The 27,967-nt window shown below is 39.8% G+C and overlaps 1 protein-coding gene across 2 annotated transcripts in view; it reads right to left on the bottom strand.

Annotated features, from left to right (window-relative positions):
• ascc3 (activating signal cointegrator 1 complex subunit 3) overlaps positions 1-27,967 on the bottom strand; it is a 544,034-nt gene that overhangs the window by 117,206 nt on the left and 398,861 nt on the right. For both annotated transcript variants that reach the window (XM_043687007.2, XM_043687008.2), the window contains exons 30-33: positions 27,082-27,224; positions 3,654-3,791; positions 3,406-3,526; positions 1,172-1,304 (exon numbers count right to left, since the gene is read on the bottom strand). In XM_043687007.2, the coding sequence (XP_043542942.2) occupies positions 1,172-1,304; positions 3,406-3,526; positions 3,654-3,791; positions 27,082-27,224 (535 nt within the window). The remainder of the gene's footprint in view (positions 1-1,171; positions 1,305-3,405; positions 3,527-3,653; positions 3,792-27,081; positions 27,225-27,967) is intronic.

Below are 27,967 nucleotides of genomic sequence, written 5' to 3' on the forward strand. Positions count from 1 at the left end.
TTAAACTTAAGTCTACATGTCTATAGAGAGTGTGATAAAACATATAAATGTGCAGTGTTAAGAAGTCAAGGGTAGGTAGATTACCTTTCCAATAGAATTGTGTATTAGTTATACATTAAATAATGTTTAATCAATGTTAGTTTTTGTTTGTTTTAGTAAAAGCCTTAAAACATTCAATTTCACATGATATCTTTACCCTTTTAGGAATTATATTTATAACTATCTGTTCAAATATTATTGCAGAAAAAAAACACAGTGGCCTTGAATTTCTTTTTCTAAAGGAGTGACTAGTTACAACAAACATGTATTTACTCAAAAATAACCATTTTCAGTTATCCCATTACCTTTTATCATTCTTTACACTGGACATGGGTACAGCAGTACACTCCATTCTGTTTGGCCTTCAGGGTTGCATTTGCCATCACTCAGGAACTCTATTTATTACGTATGTTTCTCTACCAAGTCTAAACATGTGCTTATAGGTTTGTGAATTATGGAATCTGAGATCAGACAGCTAAACTGACTAAATTCCAAGATTGATCAATAAAATTTCATTTTAAAATAAGATTGCCCTTATGTACAGTGAATGGCTAGAGAACTACCAACAGACCTATGACCACCAACAAGACTTTAGTACTTTCCCTGTATCTCTGGTGACACTGGTACGAAAGTTAACTTAATTTAGAAGTGCTAGGAAGAAAGTAGCACGTGCACTGTATCCTTTTACCTTGGGATGAGTTGCTTAAAATTTTTTAAAAACGGCTGAAATCTCCTCAGCTACAGGTGGCTGGTCTTAGTGAACTGAATTTTGTTTGTTTTTGTTGCTAACACTGAAGCAGTCATGAATTGTTAAATCTACCTCAGAGGGGGTATAGAGAATAGTTAGTTCAGGCAACAACATGCAAATATGCTCTGGGCTTGAAGCATATTTCTCAGGTCATGTTGAAGGAGCTTTCATCTTTCTCTCATCTATGTTTACGTTAAACTGTTCACACAGATTTTTGGATGGACATCGGGAAAGAATTCCATTCTGCAACACTGATATCTTTTGCAGAAAACACAAGTCTAAGACAAGTAGATAAACAAATAACATGTAAAATAACAGTAAATAAAAAAGTCAAGTATCCAAATGTGAACACCAGCATAAAGTAAGCCTGTAATTATGGCTTACCTTGATTCAACAGGGAAGGGTTCATACAGAAACTTTTTGTAGAAGTCTTTCTTCACATCATGGACTAATATCACAGCTTTGCCTTGGTCATCAAACTGAGGCCTGCCTGCGCGGCCCATCATCTGCAGCACATCTACAGTTAGGGAAGCGGGACATTTCATGTTATACATTGTTCATAATTTTTTAAAAAATCCTACCTTGGCTGCAACTAGGCACCAGAATGTAAGATAATTACAGACAAGGGAATGTTGCCTGACCCATTCATCCATTTAGAAATGCTCCTAATGCACTTCTCGTATAGAATTCACTTGTTGAAAAAAATATTTCAGTACTTATTCCGTGGATTAACGGTGGACCATTAACACCATGAGACCATATAAAGGAGAAGTAGAAATAAGCCACTGAGTCCCCTTCATCATTCAATCACATCATGGCTATCTGAAAATTCTCAACCTGCCTTTCTCCTATAACCCTTGATTACTTTACTGATTACAAATCGGTCTATTCCAGCCTTGAATATATTTGATAACCCAATCTCGATAGTCTTCTGTGGTAAAGATTTCCAAAGATTCACAACCGAGATAAGAAATTCTTCCTCATATGTGTATTAAACGGGTAACCTATTATTCTGAGATTGAGTGTTTTGATCCTAGATTCTGCCACAAGGCGAAACGACCTTTCTGCATCAATCCTGCCAAGTTCCCTAAGAATACTCATTAAGGTTGCCTCTCATTTTTCTAAACTCCACTGAGTGCATTCCCAACCTGTCCAAACGCTCCTCTAAAACAGTCTTTCATACTTAGTATTAGGGAAACGTGAGGACTTACAGATGCTGGAGAGTTAGAGTCGAAAAGTATGGCGCTGGAAAAGCACAGAAGGTCAGGCAACATCCGATGAGCAGTAGGGTCGATGTTTTGGGTATAAGCCCTCCACCAGGAATTCCTGATTAAGGACTTGTACCTGAAGCACCGACTCTTCCGCTTTCGGTTGCTGCCTGATCTGCTGTGCTTTTACAGCACCACACTTTTTGACTCATACCTAGTATCAACCTAGTGAACCTTCTCTGAAGTGCCTCAAATGGCTATACTTCTTTCCTTAGATAAGAGGACCAAAATTGCTCACATCATTACAGCAGTGGTCTGACCTGTGCTTTGTATACCTGTAACAAAGCCAACCTAGTTTTACATTTTATTCCCGTTGAAATAAACGCAAACATTCCGTTTGCTTCACTGTTATCCGATGAATGTGGATATTAGCTTTTTGTGATTAATGGATGAGGTCGCTCAAATCCCTCTGTTCTGTAGCTTTCTGCAGTCATTCCTCCACTTAAATAATATTCAGTTCCTCTATTCTTCCTGATAAAGTACTTAACCTCATATTTTCCCATATTATATACTTTCCGCCAAGTTTGCGCCTACTCAGTTAACATGTCTATATCCCTCTGCAGACTCTTTCTGTCATCCTCACCACTTATCTTCTTATCTATTTTTGTGTCATACACAACTTCAAAATTGTACATTCACTTTTCACACCCAAGTCATTAATATGAATTGTGGCATTCCACCAGTTACTCATTACACTAATTACTTGACTGAGTCAGAGAGCTATTCCATGATTTAGCATTTAACCTAAGTTGCGCAGGAAAATTGCAATGTTGGAAATGCTGTCTTTAAATGAGATGTTAAACCAAAGTTTCATCTTTGAGTTCAAATGGATGCAAGAAACCTCCAAGTTATAACCAGAGGACCATACAACTTTCCCATTTATCCACAATTCAAATCCATCATAAATGATTTAACCCATCATTTACTTCATTGCTCCCAGAGTTCCACTATCCGCAGTGAAACATGACTTAATTTTAAAATTCTCAATTGTCTGGTTGCCGTTTGGGAGACATTGGTGAGCACAAATTAGCTTCTCTGTTGCATGACTGGGAAATCCAGAATATTGGGATATAGTCTCAGAATAAGGGGGCAGGGGGCAGGCAGTGAAAATAGCCCTGAGATGAGAAATGTCTTCACTCAAAAGACTGTGAATAGGAAATAGATTTAGAGAGAGGGGTCTGTAAGTAGTGTTGGTGCATGAGAAAGGAAAAAGCCTTTTGGGCCTACAGAGTTACATTTCTTCGAATTAAACCATGATTCATATTGGGGTAACATAGACTAGATTCAATGATGCCAAAACATTGTTTTGCAAGGAAAAAAAAAGAGAGATTAACACAATATGTCACTTACCAGTGATAGCGAAGTCCACATAACGTCTTGTTTTTCCATCATAGAACTCAGTACCTTTAACAATGACCAGATGAGCAGGGAAGTTCACTCCCCAGGCTAAAGTGCTTGTGGCAATAAGAATCTACAACAGTAGCGAGCACAAACAGATTAAAATATATTCGAAAATTACAAATAAAAAGGCAGGGTCAAATGAAGGATTTAAAACAAAAGGCTATTTTGGAGGTGTGAAAACAAGAGAAAGCACCCACCTGGATTTTGCAGTTCACAAACAGTTCTTCCACATGTTTCCGGTCACGTTCGTGGAGTCCAGCGTGATGTAAACCAATACCAAAGGCTAAAGTCAGTTTTAGATTGGAATCTCTCACCATATCAATTATGTCGCTCATCTGCAAAGACGTAAACAGGAGAAAAGGAAAATTTCACTTTAAAAATAATCTTGCCATTAAACTTCTAGAAACTGCATCTTGTCCAAGATTTCCCAAGTGCACTAATTATAATAGCATTTGTGGAGGACATATGGCACATAAATAGACCATTCATCCCAACCAGTCCACGCTGTTGTTTATGTACCAGTTGAGCACAAGTGCATTGGTGATAATCTTAAGATCACACTAACTACAAGCCTCATAGCTGTGCACACACAATAACTGTCAGCCAGTCTATGATTGCACAAGTACACAAATTGCAAATCTATCCACTTTCATGAATCTTTTCCAGAATCATCACTTAAGTACAGGGATGGTGCTTATGCTGATGCTCATCCTCATCTTCAGCAAGTCAACCATTACTCTTGAATAAGGTCACAACATACCCCTTTCACTCAAATAAAAAACAAATTATAAAATAGAAATAAGGTGACACTAAATATTCCTCTCCATTAAAATGAAGAATACAGTTAGCTTACAATATGGTGTGAATTGGGTTGTCTAGTACAATTGACATTCTTGTAAAAACCTTCTGGCTGTTGACATGACATTATAAGCTGACGGTAACTAACTATAAACAGCTGTTCTGATTGAGAGGACAAACACGCAGTCCTGAAGTCAAGTTAGCATTCAGCAGCTCTCTGGAAGCTGAAGCAATATGGCAAACTTATTTTGGCTAAATTGCTGTAAACAGTATGCATTAAAAACAATGACAAATATCTCAGACTTGAAAGACTGCAATGTAGATTTAAGGTTTGAAGAACTGTCAGATCCAATACTTTAATAAATAATTTCTTCTAATTTGGATCAAAGATGTGAAATGATTTAAAATGAATTCGTTAATAAAACAATAAAATGATTTTTCTTCAACTACATGACTTATTTTGCTGCATTATCACATGGAATAGGTTCAAATAAAATCTTCAAGTGTCTTTTGTAATTTTGCTTTGTAAGATTTATCAAACACATCGGATCAGAAAGAAAAAACAGATAAATGTTACGTTTTAAACACAGATGATGCTTTTCTTTACTTGTAGACGTTAATGGGTAGGTTTCATTGATTGGGGCAAGCATGTGGCCCTTGCTTCCTGTCTATAATGCCAAGTAGACTATGTAATGTAAATTGGAAAAGTAAAGGCCTCTGGTAGGGGGGCTGGTACTTGCCTAATGAATCTGCGGAGCTGTTAACAGCAGGAAACCCAGGCTGCTGCTTAGAGATTGTCATGTGTTTGCATAAATCACTGCAACATATGTTTCCAGTCCGACGAAACGCAACTAACCTGTGCTCAACTATAACCATGAGCAAATTCTGAGTTGCTAAGGTATAGCACAAATAACACTATTTTGATAAAAATGACTGTACAGAGAGAACTATAATTATGTATATAATTACAAGAAGTATGTGAACAATAACTATAACATCAGGGGTAGTTTGGGCATAAGAAAGTCAGAATATAAACTTGTAGAAAGCATTAATCATCAATTACTGCACAACTTCAGTTCAGTTCCATTAACAAATTAATCACTGAGATGTTGTGATGAACATCAAGATGATGATGACTGAATATCAATTGCAATGAATTAAAATTAGAAGAATACTCATTCAAAGCTAAGAGCAGTGCCTCAGGCTGAAAATCATACTGTACTAATTAAAAAAGGATTTGCACTTTGTAACCATTTTTCATGACCTCTGGACGTTTCGGAGTGCTTCACTAGCTGCTTTATGAATTGGGGGGAGCTGGTATTCACTGCTTAAGTATAGGATATAGACCAAGCAATTTGAGCCAGTAAATGACTGCATGTATAACAATAGTTTGTACGATTAAATATTTAATCACAAAGTAGGACCTCAACTCATATGAATAATATTTTTGGAAAGGTTGAATTCCACGCTCTCCCATCACCTTGCTAATGCGACTACCACATCGGAGACTGTTTCCCAAACCTGGTCTCCAAAGGTAGCACAGACAGAGCCAAAATTATTATTAAATTTATAGTTATAAATTACACTTCACTGTATGCAGATTTTAATTTCTATTCACAAATTTAATCAAATGCATCATAAAAGACTTGCATTGAATTTAACCAGGTATACAATTTCAGTTTTTGGTACTTATATGAAAAGCAGAGTACACACCGAACAAGTGTTTAAAATCCATAACAATCAGGCACCTCCTCATCTTCAAAACCAATAATTCACCCCAACCTGCTTCTTGAGTGTCATCATCATGTGGATCACCAACATCATCTTCACCAGCTTTGCATTGTCATTGGCTATATTATTTCACAAAAATCCATCTTCTGTGCTATTAAAATGCTTATGTATGGGAACACCTCCAATTTGGAAGGTGGCAGAAGGGAGTGTGTCGTACTCGGGTCATTAGACTAGTATTCAGACATCCAGGAAACGTTGCAGGAATCGTGATTCAAATCTTACTACAGAAGAGGGTAGAATGTAAATTTTTAAAAGCTGAAATTAAAAGTCAAATGATGAAACACCATTGATTGTCATAAAAAGTTCATCTGGTTCACTAATGTCCTGCAGAGAAGGAATTTTGCTATCCTGATCACATCTGATCTATATTTGACTCCAGACCCACAGCAGCGTGGTTGGCTCTTAACTATCCTTTGAAATGGATCAGTAAACCACTTGTTGCATCAAACTGTTACAAAGTGAAGCTAAAGAAATGATATTGACTAACCATCTGGCATTGAGCTCAGAACCATAAATAGTCTAACTTTATCATCGATACCTGGTAGCTACTTCCAAACCTGGGAGAGCTCGCACACAAATTAGTCAAACAACGGTCACACTCACCAAACCATACTTTCCACACAATGTCCCAAACAACACCATCACCATTTCGTCTCATCGTCAGGACAGAACCACAAGAATGATGGCACAGCAGTATTTAATGAGGAGGAGGCTGATCCAGGAGTTGTAGAGATGTACAACATGGAAACAGACGTTTTGGTCCAACCTGTCCATACCGACCAGATTTCCTAAATAAATCTAGTCCCATTTGCCAGCATTTGGCCCATATCCCTCTGAACCCTTCCGACATTATATACCCATCCATATTCCTTTTAAATGTTGCATTTATACCAGCCTCCATCATTTCCTCTCGAAGCTCAATCCATACACGCACAACCTTCTGCATAAAACTATTGCCCCTTAGGTCCCTTTTAAATCTATCCCCTGTCACCCTAAACTGATGCCCTCTCATTCTGGACTCCCCCACCCCAAGGAAACAAACCTTGTCTATTTACCCTATTCATACCCCTCATGATCTTATAAATATCTATAAGGTCACCCCTCAGCCTCTGACACTCAGGGGAAAACAGTCTCAGCCTATTCAGCCTCTCCCGATAGCTCAAACCCTCCAACTCTGGCAACATCCTTGTAAATCTTTTCTGAACCCTTTCAAATTTCACAACATATTTCTGATAGGAGGGAGACCAGAATTGCACAATATGCTAAAAAATGTCATAACCAATCTCCTGTACAGCCACACTCCCCTATAATCAATCCTCTGACCAATAAAGGAAAGCATACTAACGCCTTCTTCACAATCCTTTCTACCCGGACTCCACGTTCAAGAAAGTATGAACCTGCACTCCAAGGTCTCTTTGCTCATCAACACTCCCAGATCTTACCATTAAGTGTCTAAGTCCTGCCTTGATTTGCCTTTCCAAAATGTAGCATCTCACATTTATCCAAATTAAACTCCATCTGTCACTCCTCAGCCTATTGGCTCATCTGATCAAGATCCTATTGTACTCTGAGGTAACCTTCTTCGCTATCCACTACACCTCCAACGTTGGTGTCCTCAACACGGATTGCAGTCTCCTAACAAGAAAACCTCACAGTCAATAGACATCGTTAGAAGTCTCTCCATAGTTGGAGTCACATTGAGCACACAGCCCAAAAATCTGCCTCTCTCAGTTTTGAGCATATTCAACAGTTAAGCATCCACAAGCATCTGCAGTTGAGAATTCTAAAGATTCACAAACCTTTGAGTGAAGAAATTTCTTACCATCTCTATGCTAAATAATTGCATTCTTATCCTAACTATTCTGCACTCTTTAGCCACAGAAAATAACTTTGGTATCTACCCACTAAATCTCTTTAGAATCTTGTATGTTTTAAATGAGGTGGGCTTTCATTCTTCTAATGTGAAGAATGCAAGTATCTTAATCATTGGACAATGCTCTCATCACAGGAACCAATCTAGTGAACCTTCATTTCATCACCTCTATACCCAACTACAGCTTCCATTAAATACAGAGACCAAAATTGCACACGTACCCTGGATTACACAATGTTATCAAGACTTCTTTACTAGTATACTCCAATCCATCTGCAATAAAAGCCAAGCATGCTATCTGCCTCATTAATTGTTACTGTACCTACATGTTAACTTTTGTTTCTTCTGCACACTTAAGCTCCTTAGAACATAAACATGCACTTTGGTCAGAAGAACACTGAAAAACAATGGCATTGTATGCTTTATTTAGTAAAGGGGTCCAGAAGCAGAGGGACCTGAGTGTATATATGTACAGATCGTTAAAGGTGGCAGGACAGGTGGAGAGTGGTAAATAAAGCATACAGTATTCTTAGCTTTATTAATACAGGCATAGTGTACAAGAGGAGGTGGTGATGTTAAACTTGAAGAAGACACTTGGTAGAACTCAGTTGGAGTATTGTATACAGTTATGGGTGCCATAGGAAAAATGTGAATATACTGGAGAATATAGAAGCAATTTACAAGAATAGTTAAAGGAATGACTGACTTCAGTTATGAGGATAGATTGAAGAGGTTGGGACTATTCTCCCTAATGAGAAAAAGGCTGAGATGAGATCTGATTGAGGCTTTCAAAATCACAGACAGGCTGCAGAGTATATAGGGTGAAGCTATTTCCACTTGTAAAAGAAACAAGAATGAGGGGCCATAGAGTTAAAGAATGTGTAAATGAAGCCAGAGTGGTGGAGGCAGATTTAATTGAAGAATTCCTGAGGGCACCGGATGGCTTTTGGATACTTATGACGTGCAGGGATATGGGAAAAGGCAGGAAACTGGCAGTAGATAATAGAGCAGGTTAAAAAAAGAACCGGTCCATCCACAAGGGGCTGAATGGCCTCCTTGTATACTGTAATAACTGTGATTTACCAATTTCACACATATTAATGAATGCATTTTTGGAAATCCAAACATGCTATATTTTCTGGGTTCATTTTATCTACTAGCTAGATCATCCAAATATTTTAACAAATTCATTCAAGCATAATTTCCCATTCGGAACATGTTGACTTCGATAATATTGAATTTCATTTAAAAAAATGTTAACTCCCCCATTCTGCTGTGGGATTCAAACTGCTGGGTGGCACGGTGGCACAGTGGTTAGCACTGCTGCCTCACAGCGCCAGAGACCTGGGTTCAATTCCCGCCTCAGGCGACTGACTGTGTGGAGTTTGCACATTCTCCCTGTGTCTGCGTGGGTTTCCTCCGGGTGCTCCGGTTTCCTCCCACAGTCCAAAGGTGTGCAGGTTAGGTGAATTGGCCATGCTAAATTGCCCATAGTGTTAGGTGCAGGGGTATATGTAGGGGAATGGGTCTGGGTGGGTGCGCTTCGGCGGGTCGGTGTGGACTTGTTGGGCCGAAGGGCCTGTTTCCACACTGTAAGTAATCTAATCTAATCTAATCAAATCCTCAAGGTATTACCTGAGTCTCTGGATTAGCACCATCGCCTCCCCTTCATCTTCCAAATCATATAGAATTTTCCAAATTCATTGTTATAAGATTTCCTTAATGAGACATTCCAGTACCTCCCAGTGACAGATATCAAGCTAACTGGTCTGTAGTTTACCGTCCTCTTTTCTTGAGTACATTTGCTAACTTCCAGGTGGATCATCCAGATCATTCTAGAACTGAGTGGTTCGTTAGGCCATTTCAGAGGTTAGTTTAGAGCCAACCACAATGCTGTGGGTCTGCAGTCATAGATAGGCCAGGTTTGATTTTTAATTCATTTGTGGGACGCTGCAATCACTGGTTGGGCTGGCATTTATTGGCCCATTCCTAATTGCCCTTGTCAAAGTGGTGCTGAACTGCCTTCTTAAACTGCTGAAGTTTATTTAGTATAGACAGACCCACAATGAATGAGGGGGGGGGGGGGGGGGGGGGAGTTCCAGCCTTCTGACCCAGCAACAGTGAAGGACAGTGATATATTTTCAAATCAGGATGGTGAGTGGCATGGAGGGGAACTTGTGGGTGGTGGCATTCCCAACTACCTGCAGTCCTTGTCCATCTAAATGGCAGTAATCGAAGGTTTGGAAGTGCTGGGAAGTGCTGGTGATCAGGTAACGATGGCAAATTTCCTCCTCTGAAGGGTATTAATGGCACAGAAAATGGTACAGTTTTTTTTACAACATTCAAAAATAATTTCATAATCATCATCAGACTTTTAATTTCATGTTTTTCAAAAATTCTAACTTTCCCATCTGCTATGGGATTCAAACTCAAATCCTCAGAGTATTATCAGTGTCTCTGGATTAAGCAGTCCTGAGATAATACAACCACACCACCACCTCCCCTTCACCTTCCAAAGCTCTGATGTCTACTAAGTAGAAAATCAAATGGATTAAGTGGATGGGAAGATCATCAATTCCTGGCTCCATTTCAAGCCACACGGCATTAGACACTTTTAGGTCTAAACCCCAGATCTCCCCACTTCAATGTATTTTGTGTGACCTTCACCACATGAATTGAAGAAAACCAATTCAAGGCAACTATTGAAAGTCTGCAATGATGGCCACATTCAGAAATGAATAAAAATGCACATTTCCAGTATGTCATTAGTTTTGGAGACCATGTTATATCCAAATTAAAATCCAGCTATTCGACATTGCATAATTTATCTTTTATTTGTGATAGTTTAAACACAAGTATTAGAGGTACTGAAGCAGCATACTTTGGCAATTTTCCAAAATGAATGAATTATTTTGCCTAACAGACACTATTTATTATCAATTTCTGTATGAAATTAATTGAGACTTGTTGGACCATTATCGTTATTATAGTCAGTTATTATAGTCGACACATGGTTATTCGATTATTTTTCAAGGATACACTTAGCAAATCAGATATGTGGCTGCTGTGCTGTAACATATGGATGCATCCTGTTGAGGACTTGACAGCATTCCAGCTTTCATGTAAAATTCAGGTCCCAAGGAGAAGGCTGCCTGCAGTGGGGGAGGCATGAGTGCCCGTGGTGAAAGGGAATGGCTTTGCATTGGGGTGGGGGGAGGGGGTTGTGAGGTGCGTAGGAGGTTGTGTGTGGGGTGGGTGTTGAGGAGCAAAACTTGGTGGGGGTGGGTGGAGGGGAGGTTCTAATGATCTGACTTCATCAAAAATCCCTAGCTTCACTCAGTTCTTTTGTTCACAATCATTTATTTTTAGAAGCTGATGCCTAATGTTTTATTCCCTCCATATTTAACTGTCCAGTGTATGCTTGGTGTGCTGACGCTTACATCACATTAATTAATTGGATTCTGATTTCAAAGCATTTGAGATGAGGAAGCAGATGTCTGGAAATAATGCTAATTTGGCTTCTTACCAACAAGATGTCAAATGGATAATGAAAATGGTTTGGTTTTACAGAAAATTAAAAGTTGTCTATATTCAAAATATGACAGTTCACACAACAGAACATTATCTGTTCAGGTTGTTAAAAAAAGACTGACACCTTTGAGCATCAAATATGGCACTACTAATTTACATGTAGGATTTCTAGAATTATAACACTGACAACAAAACAAATATGTTATACTGTAAAAGTCTAAGTTATTTGCATATCTGTATTACAGCACAGCAATTTTTCACATTTCAAGTTTCATGTTTTCTTTATTGCAAAAATTAAGGTATTGGTTTTGGGTTATGCTATATAAGTTAGTGGTGTGTGTGAATGAGTCACCAGTTCACACATGATTACATCTGCTGAGTGGTTTTAAGAATATTTCATCAACTAACTGACCACAAATTCAACTTCTGCATTTCATTTTCTAACATAAACTTCAAGCTAACAACTATTTCCATTTAATCAGACTTAAAGAGGCAATTAAATCATTGAGAAAAGCTCCTTAAGTAATTGCTTTTCAGACCCCTGTCAAGCAAAAGAAAACACCGCGAGTAAAAAACTTTAAGCCCATTTTCTGCAGGAAAATGCACATTAGCCCCATGGTCCACTGGACTGCTGATTATCGTACAGGATGACGATGTTAAGTTCAAAATCCCAACAACAGAAAATTGTAAAATTGAGGACAATAAATCAATTTGGGGATAACAATAGAAAAATAATTATAAATGCTGCTGGATTGTTTTAAAACCCAAGGACCTTCAGAAAAAAAGAAACGAACGTTCTCACCTGGTCTGGCCTACACTTCAAGTCAGTTCCACACTTTATGGTAAACTTTTAATGCCCTTAGAACAACTTGAAATGAGCATTTACTTATTTGTCAGTATCATGCCCCATTGTAGCATCTACTCAATTGACTCTCTCATGGAATCTAAATGTAGAGTTTCAAAATGAGGAAAAAGTTTCATTCTCAAAGGTCAATACATCAATCCAGAACATGCTCCAAGTTGGCTAACATTGATCTGTTCACGGGATGTTAACCTTATGATTCCAGACACACACAACAATTGTGCTGTATTGAATATTTGGTTATATATTTCCTATACATTTTTTATGCTATTTAATTGCACTTCTAAACAACTTAATCAGCATTATGTTTACCTGGTCTGCCAACTCATTTAGTAACTCTACTTACTATTACTTGTTATAGAGACATTTATTTGCCTCAGTCTGTCACCTTTCTAAATCATAAACCTTATATTCTTTGGTCTGCTATTTAGTAAGGAATTTTGGCTAGTATGCAGTTAAACAGCTGCTTCTCCATATGCCTTGCCGAACATTTCTACACCTGTAATAGAACTCTACAATTTAACAGCACAAAAGACACTTGACCCTTCAGTTTTGCAAAGGGTTTTTGCTGAAATAAGCAAAAACTAAACCTACTTCACTGTTTTCTTTTCATAGCTTTGCTTCAAAAGTTGAGTTTATATTTCTATGTTTTAAAGCATTGTCTGATATGTCTCTGCACTAAATTGCATCTGCCAAGTTGTCAATGTAACCAAAAAATGCCAAATCTATATCTGCTCACCACTGGTGCACTGAATATCACATTGAACTGTCAGAATAGATTTTATGCTGATGTCTTGGAGTGGGCTTGAATGTCTCTTGAATGTTACTTGGAATATTGTGTCCAGTTCTGGTCGTCCTACTATAGGAAAGATACAGAGGCTTTGGAGAGGGTGCAAAGAAGGTTTACCAGAATGCTGCCTGGACTGGAGAGCTTGCCTTATGAAGAAAGATTGAATAAGCTCGGACCTTTCTCTCTGGAGAGAAGGAGGAAGAGAGGAGACCTCATCGAGGTGTACAAAATAATGAGAGGAATAGATAGAGTCAATAGCCAGAGACTTTTCCCCAGGGCAGGATTGACTGGTACGAGAAGTCATAGTTTGAAAAAAATTAGGAGGAAGGTATAAAGGAAACATCAGAGGTAGGTTCTTTACGCAGAGAGTTGTGAATGCATGGAATGCGTTGCCAGCTGTGGTGGTGGAAACGAAGTAATTGGGGACATTTAAGCGACTGCTGGACATGCACATGGATAGCAGTGAGTTGAGGGGTGCGTAGGTTAAGTTACTCTATTTTACATTAGATTAAGTCTCGGCACAACATCGTGGGCCTAAGGGCCTGTTCTGTGCTGTACTTTTCTATGTTCTATGTCTCAGGTGAGAATGCTGTCAAATGAGGCAAGTTAACCTTGGAATTCTCCAAGTGTCCGAGCAATGCAACCTGTCAATATGGGTGGGGTGAACAAACATTTTAATTATACTCTACCAATTGGTCTCCAGGAAACATTTATAATTTTTTCATAACTGTACATGTCAGCTTGAACTGAATCATATAATTACAGATTATATTGTGGAGAAGGAGGCCAGTTGGCCCACTGTGCCTGCACCAGCTCTTCAAATGAGCACTGCCCACTGCCAATCTCCTGCTTTTTCCCCTGTATCTTTGCACATCATGTTCATGCAAGTAATCATTTATTGCCCTCTTGAATACCTTAATTGAACTGGCCTCCCCCACATTTCCAGGCAGTGCATTCCATACTCTAACTATTTGCTGACTGAAAAAGTCCTCTCTCCTATCACCCTTGCTTATTTTGCAAATCACTATGAATCTATGCCCACTTATTGTTCTTCCTCTTGTATGTGGGAACAGCTTCTCCTTCTCTACTCAATTGAACCTGCTCATGATTTTGAAAAGTTCAATCAGATCTCCTCTTAGTCTCCTTCCCTCCAAGGAGAACAGTCTCAACTTCTTCAATCTATACTCATAACTGAAGCTTCTCATTACTGAAACCATTCTTTTAAATTGCTTCTGCATTCTCTCAAATTCCTATAATGTGGTGCCTAAAACTTTACACAGTACTTCAGCTGAGGTCTAAGTAATGCCTTACACTGCCAGTTAGATTCTAAGTAATTTTGAATTGGTTTAGCTCAGTTGGCTGGATTTTTGGTATACAGAGCAGTGTGATGCCAACAGCGTGGGTTCAATTCACATCACCAGTTTGAGGTTACCATGAAGGATTTTCCTTCTCAACATCTTCCCTTGCCTGAGGTCTGGTGGCCCTCAGGTTAAATCACCACAGTTGCTTCTCTCTAGTAAGAGAACAGCCCCTATGGTCTGGTAAGACTATGGCAACACAACAAGTAATTTTGCTGCAATGTCTTATCTCCCAACAGATTTTCAATATTTTACCTAGTTACAAGGGTTCACGAATGGCAAATCCTCAAAACTTCAATATAAACTACTGAACAAGAATTTCTATGACGATTTTCATCTGTACATATTTATATAGGAAAATGATTATGTTAGAATTGGCACCAGTTAATCTACCAGTTTGTAGGTGATTGTAATTAAATGCTTGTAAATAAACATCAGTGTGTTTCATTAAGATTGGCATCTGTGCTTTCTCCCTAGCATTATAGTTGCGAACCACAGAATTCCAGTACAGCTTCTTAATGATCTTGAAAACAAGATACCTTTAGCTCAATGCAGCTAAAGTAGCAGGATGTGATAACACAACAACCACTGAAATACAACATTTCAAGGTTGTCCTAAAGTAAATCATCCACAGTAAGTGTGTGCATATCTTTGAACAATAAACAGAAGAAATCTAATTATCTTTGCTCCTCTGCTTCAGAAAGGAATTTTTTGCCACATAGCTGTTTACACAGCATTACATCAGTTGCTGCAACAGCCCGTAGCAGGACCTGAAAGAAAAGACACTAGCTTCATGCAGCTTTTCAGAAAAAAAGCTTCAGACAGAAGCATACAGCATGGCGAACAATAGCGGAAGCCACAGACCAACATTTTTCTCACCCCCCCCCCCCAAATTTTTTAAATTAACAAGATGAATAAACATAGAAGAGCCTGAATTCTCTGGACAAGGTAGAAACACAAATGATATTTCCTCTTGAGCAGTCCAGACTGAGAGCACACTGTTTTAAAATTAGTGGTTACCTTTTTAGGACCAAGATGAGGAGAATTTTTTCTCTTAGAGCACTGAGAAATTTTGGAACACGCTACATCAAGTAAGTGAGGGAGGTGAGGCCATTGAATATTAAAAAAAAAAGAGGTCGATAGATTTGATGGGAATGTGGAATTTAAAAAACAAACAGTTCAGCCATGGTCTTTTCAAAAGTAGACAAGCAGGAGGCTGGAAGAACACAGCAAGCCAGGCAGCATGAGGAGGTGGAGAAGTCAGCGTTTTGGGTGTAAACCATCTTCAGGACAGGATCTTTCCAAAAGATAGAATAGACTCAAGGGGCTGAATGGTTGACCTCCACTGCTATTTTGTCTGAACATATGGTAACTTGACTGAAAGGACAACCCATGGCCAATTTAGGCTTACCAGAAAAGCAAATATGAGTAACCAACAGAGAAAAGAGTGGGAAAAGCAGCAGTAGATTATTCTTTGCTTTTTACCACTATGTTTTGTAAAATGAGTTCATGAATTTAAGCCAAAAATTGCTTGTTAGGTTTCCTAAGGCCTCAAAGAAAATTTGCAGCAATCCTGAAGATTGGGTTAAGTTTTAAACTCAAGGTCAAAACTAGAATTTGCGAATCTATTTCTGACCAAGTTAGTTGTACAAAAATTAACCAGGCCAACAATGCTGCCGATAATTTAAATACTTTCTAAAAAAAATGCAATGTTTTATTAAGTATGGATACAGGTTTGAATCCAGTTTACATAGTGTAATTATAGTAATAATATCTTTCAAAAGAATGTCTGAATAAATCCATTGCACCAATGTGTCACATAATGATAAAATACAAAATTAATATTTAGTAATAGATTACTGCAACATATGTAAAGCATTTATAAATATTTTAAAGCCATTACCTCGTACTAACAAACGTTATATGTCAAACATTAAACCAAACATTTAGAAAGTGTGAAAGCTCAACTATTAGAGCATCTGTGAACTTATTTCCTTATTGTTTTCATGGAATAAACAGCCATCTGGTGTATGCTACAGGGTTTCTTGATTGATCACAACCAGAACAGCCTTGAACACTACTCATTGTTACCCGCTTTAGTGTTCCTTTTTGATTTGATTTTCGAACAAGTCCTGAGGGGCTGCTGCATGAATTCAGGGGGTCCAAATTTGATATTTAATAGGCCTGTTGCTATATCCCATTGTTATAAAGGTCTTTTACCACAGTCCTGATGTCAGTGCTACAGACTGCAAGATCAATGCAATTACTTTGGTGATCTGCATTTTATACAGGAGATATCACCAAACATTTGAAGGGGAATTTATAATTGCACCAATAAATGTGTAAGCCTGTGAGTGAAATCAGTATGAACTTAGATGGTTAGGATTCAGACGTCGAAAATTATTCAAAATATTCTCAATTAATTCTAAAATTTGGAGTCTTTGAGATTCCTTACATCTCCATCTTTTTCTCTCCTTCACTCTTTCTTCAGTCTTTGTCTCCTCCTTCCCTCCCCGCCATCCCCTCCTTTTCTTTTACCCCTCCCCCCTTCCTTTTTTCTCCCATACACACGTCTTTCTGCCTTTCTTCCCTGGCTCTCTTCTTCCTCCTACTCTATTTGTCTCCCTCTTGTCCATCTCCTCTTCCTTTCATATCTTCCCCTTCCTTCTCCCCTACTCATCATCATTATCTCCCTCTATCCCGTCATACTCTCCCATCTCTTCTGTGTTTCTCTCCCCTCTTTCCATGCCTGTCTCCTCCCTCCTTCCCCGTCTTATTACTTGCCTCTCTCTCCTTCCTTATCTGACTCTCTCCCCTCCCTCTCTATCCTTTTAAAACTCCTCAGATACTGAAAAGGTTCATACCATATGTAACTCGACCTGTACAACTTTCAGGTTTCAACTGATAATTATGTGAATGCTATTTGCCACAAACATTAGGAAGAGATCATCTGCTGTAAAAGAAAATTCAAACATCTTCCCTGATATTCAATGCATTAAATTGACTGTCTCACCATCAACATTCTGGGTGTTACTATTAATCAGAAACTTAACTGGACAAGCTTATACATAATGTGGCTTGAACAGCAGGTTAGAGGGTGAGAGTTCTTTGTTGAGTAACTCACTCCCTGACTTGTACATGCACATGTATACCTATACATCATGTAAATGATGCAAGTCAGGAATGGAATACTTTGAGTACATTTCCAACAAAACTTAAGACGCTTGATGTCATCCAGCACTTGCACACATTGGCAGCACTGTGTACATTCTCCAAAAGGCACAACAGTAACTGTGAAGCGTCTTTCAATTGTAGCTGAAAGTCGTTGGACGCTTGAGAACACCAGCAGCTCCATGTTCCCCTCCAAGTCACACATGTTCTGACCTTCACTGTTGCTGTGGCAAAACCTAACAGAATTATGAATGCACATACACAGAAAACAAATACTGGCATCATTCTGACAATATAGAAAATTGCCCAGATATGTTCAGTAGGGGAAAATAAGAACAAACCCAAATCAGCCAAGTAATGTCCTATCAGTCTACTCTCAGTCATCAGTAAATGATAGAAAGAGTCATCAACAGTGCTATCAAGCAGCATGTGCTTAACAATAACCTGCTTACTGATGCTCAGTTATGTTTTGCCAGGGCTATTCAGCTTTGGTTCAAACATCGATAAAAGAGCTGTACTGGTGACGCGAGTTGAGGAAACAAAAAACAGGTAACTATATGCCACTTAACTTCATGTTAGTAATTGGGAAAAGGTTACAGCCTTTTATAAAGGATGTACAGAGGAACCTTGATTATCTGTTATTCGATTATCCAAATATTGGATTATCCAGCAAGGTTGCAATGTTCTGATGCTAGGCCAAACTACGTTGTCTGGCATTCAATTATCCAAAATTCGATGAACAGAATGAAATACTCTCTGTCCTTCGGATAATCAAGGTTCCTCTGTAATAGGAGAGCATTAGAAACATAATATAATCAAATAAAGTCAGCATGGTTTCTTGAACAGGAAACTATATATATTTGAGGAAGTGCTACGAGGATAGATAAAAAGGAAGCAATGGATGTAATATATTTGATTTCCAAAAGGCATTTGATAAGGTTAATGTTAGTTTGCTTAATAAAATAAGAGCCAATGGTGATGAAGATGGTAAGTTGGCATGGATAGAAAACTGGCTAACTAATAAAAGGTAGAGTAGGGATAAGGATGGCATTTTTAGGCTGGCAATCTGTAACTAATGCCCTTCAGTGTTGCTGGGTCAAAATCTTGGAACTCACTCACAAATGGCACAGTGGCAGTACATACACCTGCAGTGGTTCAAAAAGTCAGCTTGTCACCACATTTCCAACACAACTTGAGAGAGGCAACAAATACTGTCCCTGTCAATGAAGTCAGAAGTCACATGACACGAGATTATAGTTACACAGGTTTATTTGAAATCGCAAGCTTCACCTGGCGAAGGAGCAATGCCCTGAAAGCTTGTGATTTCAAACAGACCTGTTGGTCTATAACCTGGTATCGTGTGACATCTGACTTTGTCCACCTTCCTGAAGAAGGGCTAATGCCCGAAACGTCGATTCTCCTGTTCCCTAGATGCTGCCTGACCTGCTGCGCTTTTCCAGCAACACATTTCCATCTTTGTCCACTCCAGCCCAACACCAGCACCTCCACATCATGCCTGCCAATGGAGATCATATTCCATGATTAAATAATAAGAATGTATTCATTTAATTGTACAAAGTGAAAATACTAAAGATAACTGTATATTAAAACAGTTTATTTCATTAATTAAATCAATATCCAAATGGAACCTAATATGCTTTGCATTAAAGCCATACATTAGTGCATGTTTTGCAAGCTTCTTCTGAGTTGCAGATGTATGTTTGGGAAATTTCTGTTGTATTCTAATCATAGATTATAACTGGGAAGAATGACTTCTGTTGTTATAAAATGACCAAAATTTTTTACGTTAGGTAATATTAATACTACTATTCATTGTCAGTTCATTCACTAGATGGAGAAGGTTAGTTGACCTATTTGCCCAACTGTCATCATATCTAACCATTTATTTATGTTTCCAGGATTTTGGGTGGAATTCTCCCAACTTTGGAGATATTCAGGAAGGGAGGTTGGTTATGTCTGAGTCCTGATGCTACTCCCTCTGAAGTGCTGACTAGCTTAATTTGGTTGGAGGAGTTCACCACCCAATTAGGGATAACAAGGGATCCCAGTGGAGATGGTGTACACATTGTGGTCTATTGCAAATGAAGCTGGCAGTTCTAACTTTCTTCTCAGATAGAGTGCTGCTGAGAGCCAAGAAACAAGAGCAGTCGCGAAGAAATGGAGATGCCATTAATATCAGGGACCAGCTGCCGCAAAGGTAGTCTCTTCATTATTGGAGATGTTGGTCTTCAAGAAATTCTCATGCAATAGCAAGGCTGAGAGATGGATGGAAAATAGCCTTGTCATGTTAAAACTTTTGTTTTCTTAGAACTCCAACCTTTGGCTGTGAAGCCGTCCTTCCTTTGTCCTTAGGCTCCTGACAAAGCCTGCATGACACAGAATTTATTTATAGTGTGATAGTTGTAGATAATTAGTTACTCAACAACCTTAATCAGCATCCTCACAAGAATCCATGGCTTGCTGGTATCGGACCAAATCTATCTCTGGACAAAAGTGGCTGGAGGAGAAAACTAGTCAGCAGGTTGGTCCAGTGCCTTTTATTCCCTTGACTCCTATCTGTATATTCACCTTAGCTCTTTGAACAAAGGAATGTAGGAGCAGGATTAGACCGTAAAACTGCCCAAGCATTAAACAATACAAAACATGGAAGGTACATGAACTGTAAGAAGAATAGTGTAGGATACGACAGGTTGGCGGAGTGAGCAAACAAGTGGCAGATGAAATTTGAACTGGAGATGTGTGAAGGAATTTACTAGAACAAAGAGAATACAGTTCTGAAGGGACTGCAGGAGCAGAGAAACCTGAATGTATTTGTGCATAGTTCATTGAAGGTAGCAGGACATTGACAGTGTGGAGAAACAAGGCTTTATCAATATAGGTAGAGAGTGCAAAAGCTAGGAAGTTTTGTCAACTTGTACCAAAACATTGTTTGGCATCAACTAGGGTATTTCATCCAGTTCTGAACACTACACCTTAAGAAGGATGCAAAGGTGTTATAGGGGGTGCAAACAAGATTTGATATTGAAGTGCCTCATCCCTGGATTCAGTTACGTAAATGGATAAGTTGGAATTGTTTTCCTTGCTGAAAATAATGTTAAGAGGAGATTTGCTATAGCCATTAAAAGTATAGAGAAGTCTGGACAGTTATAGAGAAGAAACATTCCTTTTGTGCAAGGATCAAGAACAAGAGGGAACAGACTAAGGCACCAGATTAAGTAGTAATGATAACACAAGGAAAAGCATTTCATCCAGCGTCCAGTAAAGATCCAGGATGCCTAAGTGTAATGGAGACAGGCTCAATGTAGGCATCAAGAGGAAATTTGAGCATTATATGAAAAGGACAGATGTGCAGAACTAAAGGAGATGATAGAGGAGTGTAACTGTAAATGATAGGCAGAACAGCCTTCTGCGCTAAAACCATTCTATGATAAATATTGGTCATGACACTGAGGTAACTGCCCTGCACTTCACCAAAATTGTCCCATGGAACCTTTTACATCTATTTGAACACAAAGATGAAGTTTTGGTTTAATGTATCCTCTGAAAGTTGGCAGCTACAAAAGTGTAGCACTCGCTCAGCACTGCACTGGCATGTCAATCTTGAATTTTGTGCTCAACCCCTACAATGGGCCTATAACCTGAGGATATGAGTACAGGAGTAGTGAAGATATACAGGAACCTGGTAAGACCACCTGAAATAATATGTGCAGTGCAGTATTAAGGAGGATATTACCTCCTTGGAGGCAGTGCAACAAAGGTTCACCAGACTTGTTCTTGGGATAGTGGGACTACCCTTATAGACAGAGATTGGGCAAACTGGGTCTGTATTCTCCAGCGTTTCAAAGAATGAGGAGTAATTGCATTGAAACTTACAAAATACTTGAAGGTTAGATGCAGGCAAGATATTTCTGCTCGTTGGGGAGGGAAGAACAAGGGGACACAATTTAAAAATAAGAGGGATACCACTTAGGTTTCAAACAAGGAGAATTTATTTTTCTGAGGGCTGTGAACCTTAGGAATTCTCGATCACAGGGAATTGTGAAAGCCCACTCTTTGAGGATATTTAAGGTAGAGATTGATAGATTTGTGATTATCAATGGAATACAGGGTTATGGGGATGGGATGGGTAAAAGGCATTAAAGTGTTCAAAGCAGTCATGACTGTATTGAATGGTGGGGCAGACTCAATGGACTGAATGGTCTATTCCTGATCCAATGATTTAAAACAAGTGGGTCTCAACTAAGCTTCAGCTGACAAATACATGAAGGGTTATGATTAGATTAGATTACATTACAGTGTGGAAACAGGCCCTTCGGCCCAACAAGTCCACACCGACCCGCCGAAGCGCAACCCACCCATACCCCTACATTTACCCCTTACCTAATACTACGGGCAATTTAGCATGGCCAATTCACCTGACCTGCACAACTTTGGATTGTGGGAGGAAACCGGAGCACCCGGAGGAAACCCACGCAAACACGGGGAGAATGTGCAAACTCCACACAGTCAGTCGCCTGAGGCGGGAATTGAACCCGGGTCTCCGGTGCTGTGAGGCAGCAGTGCTAACCACTGTGCCACCGTGCCGCCCACTATGGCCAAAAGATATTCAAGGATCAATACTGGTGTCCTTCACAGATAGTCAATCCATTTATAATGAACAACGTCGATGACTTGTGTTTAAACGTAGGGGTTTGATGAGATGGAATTTGACCAGATGGTTGAAAGTGAGGAAGAATGCCAGAGATTGAAGGAAATCATCAATGGCTGGGTTAAGTTGGAAGGTAAGTGACAAGTGACAACTGGAATTCAATCCACTGACTGGTGGGTCAATCAAATGAAAGGGAGTGCCCCTTCCTCATGAAACTACACTGGCTTGTTTGACAGGCACCTGAATCTAGGCTGAACTCTATATCCTGGTGAAGCCAGGGAAACCTTGGGTACTGTAAAAAGGATGCAGTACTGGTAAAGTAGGTCACCAGACCTTTCTTTCCTTAATGATGTAAACAGGAAATTTGCTTGATCCAGGGCTAAGTTCTGATCAACTGCCGGCAGCAATCTTATTTGAAGCATGCTTCTGTCCATTCAGAAAACGACAGAAGTAAAATAGCATTTTGTTTTTAATTAAGGTGATTGTGCAATATACAAAGCAATCATAATTGGTCATCTACAATGTGCTGTGGGCAGAGAACCAAAACTTTATTCAACCACAATTTGTAACTTTATAGCCAGGACCATCTTCAACTCTTAGCATCATCATCAAATCAGCAGACCAAACCTGGTTCAATGAAGAGTACAGTGGAACATGCCAGGAACTCAATATCCAGAACAATCACACAACTAAGAAACAGATCCAAGCCTTGCAGTCTTGCCTACCAGTTCATGAATGATGTTAATGAAAAAGCTAAAGTTGCCATACTCCTGCCAGACCAGAGGGCTGCTCCCTCAGAAAGATATTGTACTCTATACTACTTTCCCCCCACCCCCATCCTCCTCTCACTTATCTCTCCACCCTTCAGGCTCTCTGCCTGGATTCCTGATGAAGGGCTTTTACCCGAAACATCGATTTTACTGCTCCTCGGATGCTGCCTGAACTGCTGTGCTCTTCCAGCACCACTCTAATCCAGAATCTGGTTTCCATCATCTGCAGTCATTGTTTTTACCTAGTTGATTTTAAACCTACTGCGAATCCTCTTGCAAGGATGCCTGCCTTGAAGAAGTTTTCCTCCTCTCTCTACAAGAAGCTCAGGGAGTCCCTCTCCCACTGCAACTCCCAGGTCATTTCCTCTGCCCTGAATCTCTTCAACCATGTCCTGAAACAAACTCGCTACCACAGCCACATTTGCTTCCTCAGTACCTGCCTCTGTAACCAACTCATCCCACACGGACTCCGGACCACTTTTAAACCAGCAGAGTTCGGACCCGAACAGGACAAACAGTACAGACTACAGATTCAAAAACACCAGCAACGGTTCTCCTTCAAGATCCTCCGCTCTACACTCGCAGAAATGCGCCGGCACCTAACCTCTCTACAGTCAGCCCTGCCTCAGCTGAGGGCCACACTCTCTCAGAATTGCAAAGGACCCCTCCTTTACTATATCCTCAGGAGAATTCATACTCTCAACAAACAGTATTTCAACTCCATCTCAAACATCAAAGACTGTAAGTCAGGAATTGCAAAACCTGCGCCCACACCTCCTCCCTCACCTCCATCCAAGGCCCCAAAGGAGCCTTCCACATCCATCAAAGTTTTACCTGCACATCCACCAATATCATTTATTGTATCCGTTGCTCCCGATGCAGTCTCCTGTACATTGGGGAGACTGGATGCCTCCTAGCAGAGCGCTTTAGGGAACATCTCCGGGACACCCGCACTAATCAATCACACCGCCCTGTGGCCCCAACATTTCAACTCCTCCTCCCACTCTGCTGAGGACATGGAGGTCCTGGGCCTCCTTCACCGTCGCTCCCTCACCACCAGATGCCTGGAGGAAGAATGCCTCAGCTTCTGCCTCGGAACACTTCAACCCCAGAGCATCAATGTGGACTTCAACAGTTTCCTCATTTCCCCTTCCCCCACCTCACCCTAGTTCCAAACTTTCAGCTAAGCACCGTCCCCATGACTTGTCCTACCTGGCTATCTTCTTTTCCACCTATCCACTCCACCCTTCTCCCCAACCTATCACCTCCATCCCCTCCCCCACTCACCTATTGTACACTATGCTACTTTCTCCCCACCCCCATCCTCCTCTCACTTATCTCTCCACCCTTCAGGCTCTCTGCCTGTATTCCTGATGAAGGGCTTTTGCCCGAAACGTCGATTTTACTGCTCCTCAGATGCTGCCTGAACTGCTGTGCTCTTCCAGCACCACTAATCCAGAATCCCCTCAGAAAGAGAGATGACTGGTGGTGGTTTAACTTGAGAGTTACCATGGCTCAGGCAAGCGGAGAGGTGGAAAAGGAGAGTCCTTCATGGTGACCTCAGCTGGTCAGGAAATTGAATTCATACTATTGGCGTCACACTGTATTGCAAAGTAGCTACCCAGCCAACTGAGCTAAAGGTTCCCCCCAACTAATGGTGGACAAGTAAACAACTCACTCGAGAAAGAGACTCCACAAATATCTCCATTCTCAATGATGGAGGAGTGAAGTATATCAGCGTGAAAAAAAAAGTCTTAAACATTTGCCTTCTTCAACCAGAAATGCCAAGTGATGATTCATCTTTCCCTCTCCTGAGGTCTGCAAAGTCACAGATGCTAGCCCCAGCCAAGTTAATTCACTTTGGGAGATCAAGAAATTGCTGAAGGCACTTGATACTACAAAGGCTGTGGGCCTTGACAACATTATGGCAATACAACTGTAGACCTGTATCCAAGAACTAGCTAAATTCCTGACCAAACTGTTCCAGTACAGTTACAAGACTGGTATATACCAGCAATGCGGGAAGTTGCCTAGGTATCTCCTGTTGACAAAAAGCAGGACTGTTCCAAACTGGTCAATTATCGCTCCATCAATCTGCTCTCGATTATCAGCAAAGTGACGAAAGGTGTGGTCAACAATGCTGACAAGTAGCACTTGCTTAGCAATAATCGATTTACTATTGCTCATTTTCATTTCCATCAAACCCAAAGTGGTGAAGAGTTGAACTTATAAGGGGAAGTAACAGCAAGTGAACTTGGCATCAAGCAGCTGTTATGGACTAGACCAGACCCCCTCACAATATATTAAGAAGGTAGCCTCAATCCTAACTTTTTCTTATCTTAAAATTAAATGTGAGGTGCTGTGTTCCAGATGCAAGTCAGTTGGTTAAACTACTCGATGTTAAGCAAATCACAATTTATTCAAACACTATAGTTAAAACACAACAAAAGAAAGAGGAACTTGGAATAACAACTCTACTGGAAAATTTAACCGAATAACAGATTACTTTACACCTAAACAGTAACTGTTCCAACGTAATAACGGCCCACAAACACACCCTTGGCAAAAGGTAAATTTAGAAAATAGATTATCTCACATGCGACTCCAGCAGCTCAGAAGGAATAGCTCAGAGACACAGTGTAGCAGCCAGGAGAGATTCATTGCTTTCCAACCCTGCTGAGACCTCAGCAACAACTCCTAAAAACTAAACCTAAAATCCCTGGTTCTGTGGGAGCTCAACCAAATCCATACAGGCTGCCACTGTTGTCCCAACTTTTAAAAAAAAACCCCAAAAAACAGGATAAAGAAACATCATCGTCACATAGCATTTGATAGAATGCAGTATCAAGGAGCATGTGTGAAACTGGAGTCAATGAGAATCAAAAAGAAACTTAATACTGGTTAGTCATACCGAGAACAGCAAAAGATGGTTGTAGTTGTTGAAGGTCATTTATTTCAGCCACAGCACATTTCTGCTGCAGTTTCTTTGGTGCAGCCATCTTCATCAATGCTTCCCTCTTTCCTAAGGCCACTTGGCTTCATCAATGACCTTAGTTATTAAGGTGGTCCACGTATGCAGCAAAACCTGTGTAATATTCAGGCTTGAGTTGATAAGCTGCAAGTAACATTCATGACATATACGTTCTAGGCAATGGCCATCTCCAACAAGAGAGAATGAAATCATTGTTCCTCAATATTCAATAACATTACCATTGCTGAATCCCGCACCATTGACATTCTGGGGACAGCGTTACAATTGTCTAGAAACTGAACTGGATGAGCCATATAAATATGTTTGTACAAGAGGTCTGGAGTTGGCAATTCATTGGTGAGTAAGTTCTCACTCCTCAAAGCTTGTTTAGCACCTACAAAGAACAAGTTAAGAATGTGATGGAATACACTATATTTACCATGATGACAGCAGCTCCTAGAACATTCATGAAGCTCAACACCATCCAGGGTGCTCACCTGATTGGCACTCCATCAACACTTTCAACATTCACTCCATCAATGGATAGTGCACCGTCCGTATACCACGGTACATCATGCACCAACAAGATAATGCACTCAACAATTCACCATTTCCAAATAATTTCCAAACCCAAGGGCAGCAGGTTCATAGGATCAGCATCATTTCCAAGCCACACATCATCCTAATTTGGAACAACATTACTGTGGTTTCATTGTTGTTGGGTCAAAATCCTGGAAGTCTTTCCCGAACAGCATTATGGTATACCTATGCTAACTGGAATGTGGCAGTTCAAGAAGGCAACTCAGCACCACCTTCTGAAGGCCAGTGAGGAATGAGAAAGAAAGTGAAGTGCACATGCCATGAATTAATAAAAAGTCTGCCTCAATACAGGACATCGAGTGAGGATATGACAAAAGGTAAGATTGAAGAGAAAACAGTGTGTCCACTCTACTTGCCTGAAAAGACTGATATTAATAATTTGATTTTTTGAAAAAACCAAAAATATGTAAAATAGTACACGTGTCAGATTAAGCACTGTACCTCTCGCTCATCCATGTGTAGCCACTGTTTAGGGTCATCTTCTGCTGCCAGAAAGGCTATCAAATCCAAAGCTGTGAGGCGAGTCTGACGTCTGGACGACACAAAGATCAGCACAGGCTTAGATGGGGAATGGCTTCGAATAGCTGTTTAAAAAAAAATAAACTATCTTAACAATTTGTAAATACTTGACATCTAATGGCTTGTTGCTGATTTAGGAACAGGTGTGGTTGAATAGGCTGGGACAGATTTATTGTTCCTTAATGTTTAGCACTTTGTGACAGTCAGGTTGTAATTAATCTGAGCTGACATGCCTGGCCTCCTCTTTACAATCAATACACACATTTATGTCATACAGCTAATTAGCTCAGCCATACAGCTGTAATTAGCTTGACCCAAGATGATCTACAACTGTCAACCTGATAACACAGTAGTTACATTTGAGAATTTATTTTTTCAGCTATTACCTAATCAATACAAAATGTATTCTCAACAGAATCAGTGAGCACTAGTTAGTAAAATAAGATGGGTATATTTTCACACTTCTGTATTAAAGCCTCTATTCTTTTCAGTCTAATGTTGCGCTTCTTTATTAAACCAAATGCATTCTACCTGGACACTTTCTTTCCATAAAGCAATAGATCTTGAAAATGGTATGCTTTATTTACAATTATTGCTGTTAGCTTTTGGTGGTGTTACTGGTGACAACTAGAGGTGAGAGTTGGGAACAAGCACTATTAGTAAAATTGCTGTTTTCCATCAGAAAATGTCGCTTAAATTAAACATATGGCAAGTGTTATATGTTGATCTTAAAGTTGAATTTGGACTACTCATTTGATTCAACATTAGGAATGGGATGATTCTCACTGCTGATAGAACTATAGACCTG

Source organism: Chiloscyllium plagiosum, unplaced genomic scaffold (genome assembly GCF_037043375.1).
Source record: "Chiloscyllium plagiosum isolate Xiang-an unplaced genomic scaffold, Cpla_swu_hap1 HiC_scaffold_3, whole genome shotgun sequence".
NCBI classification, from domain to species: Eukaryota; Metazoa; Chordata; class Chondrichthyes; order Orectolobiformes; family Hemiscylliidae; genus Chiloscyllium; species Chiloscyllium plagiosum.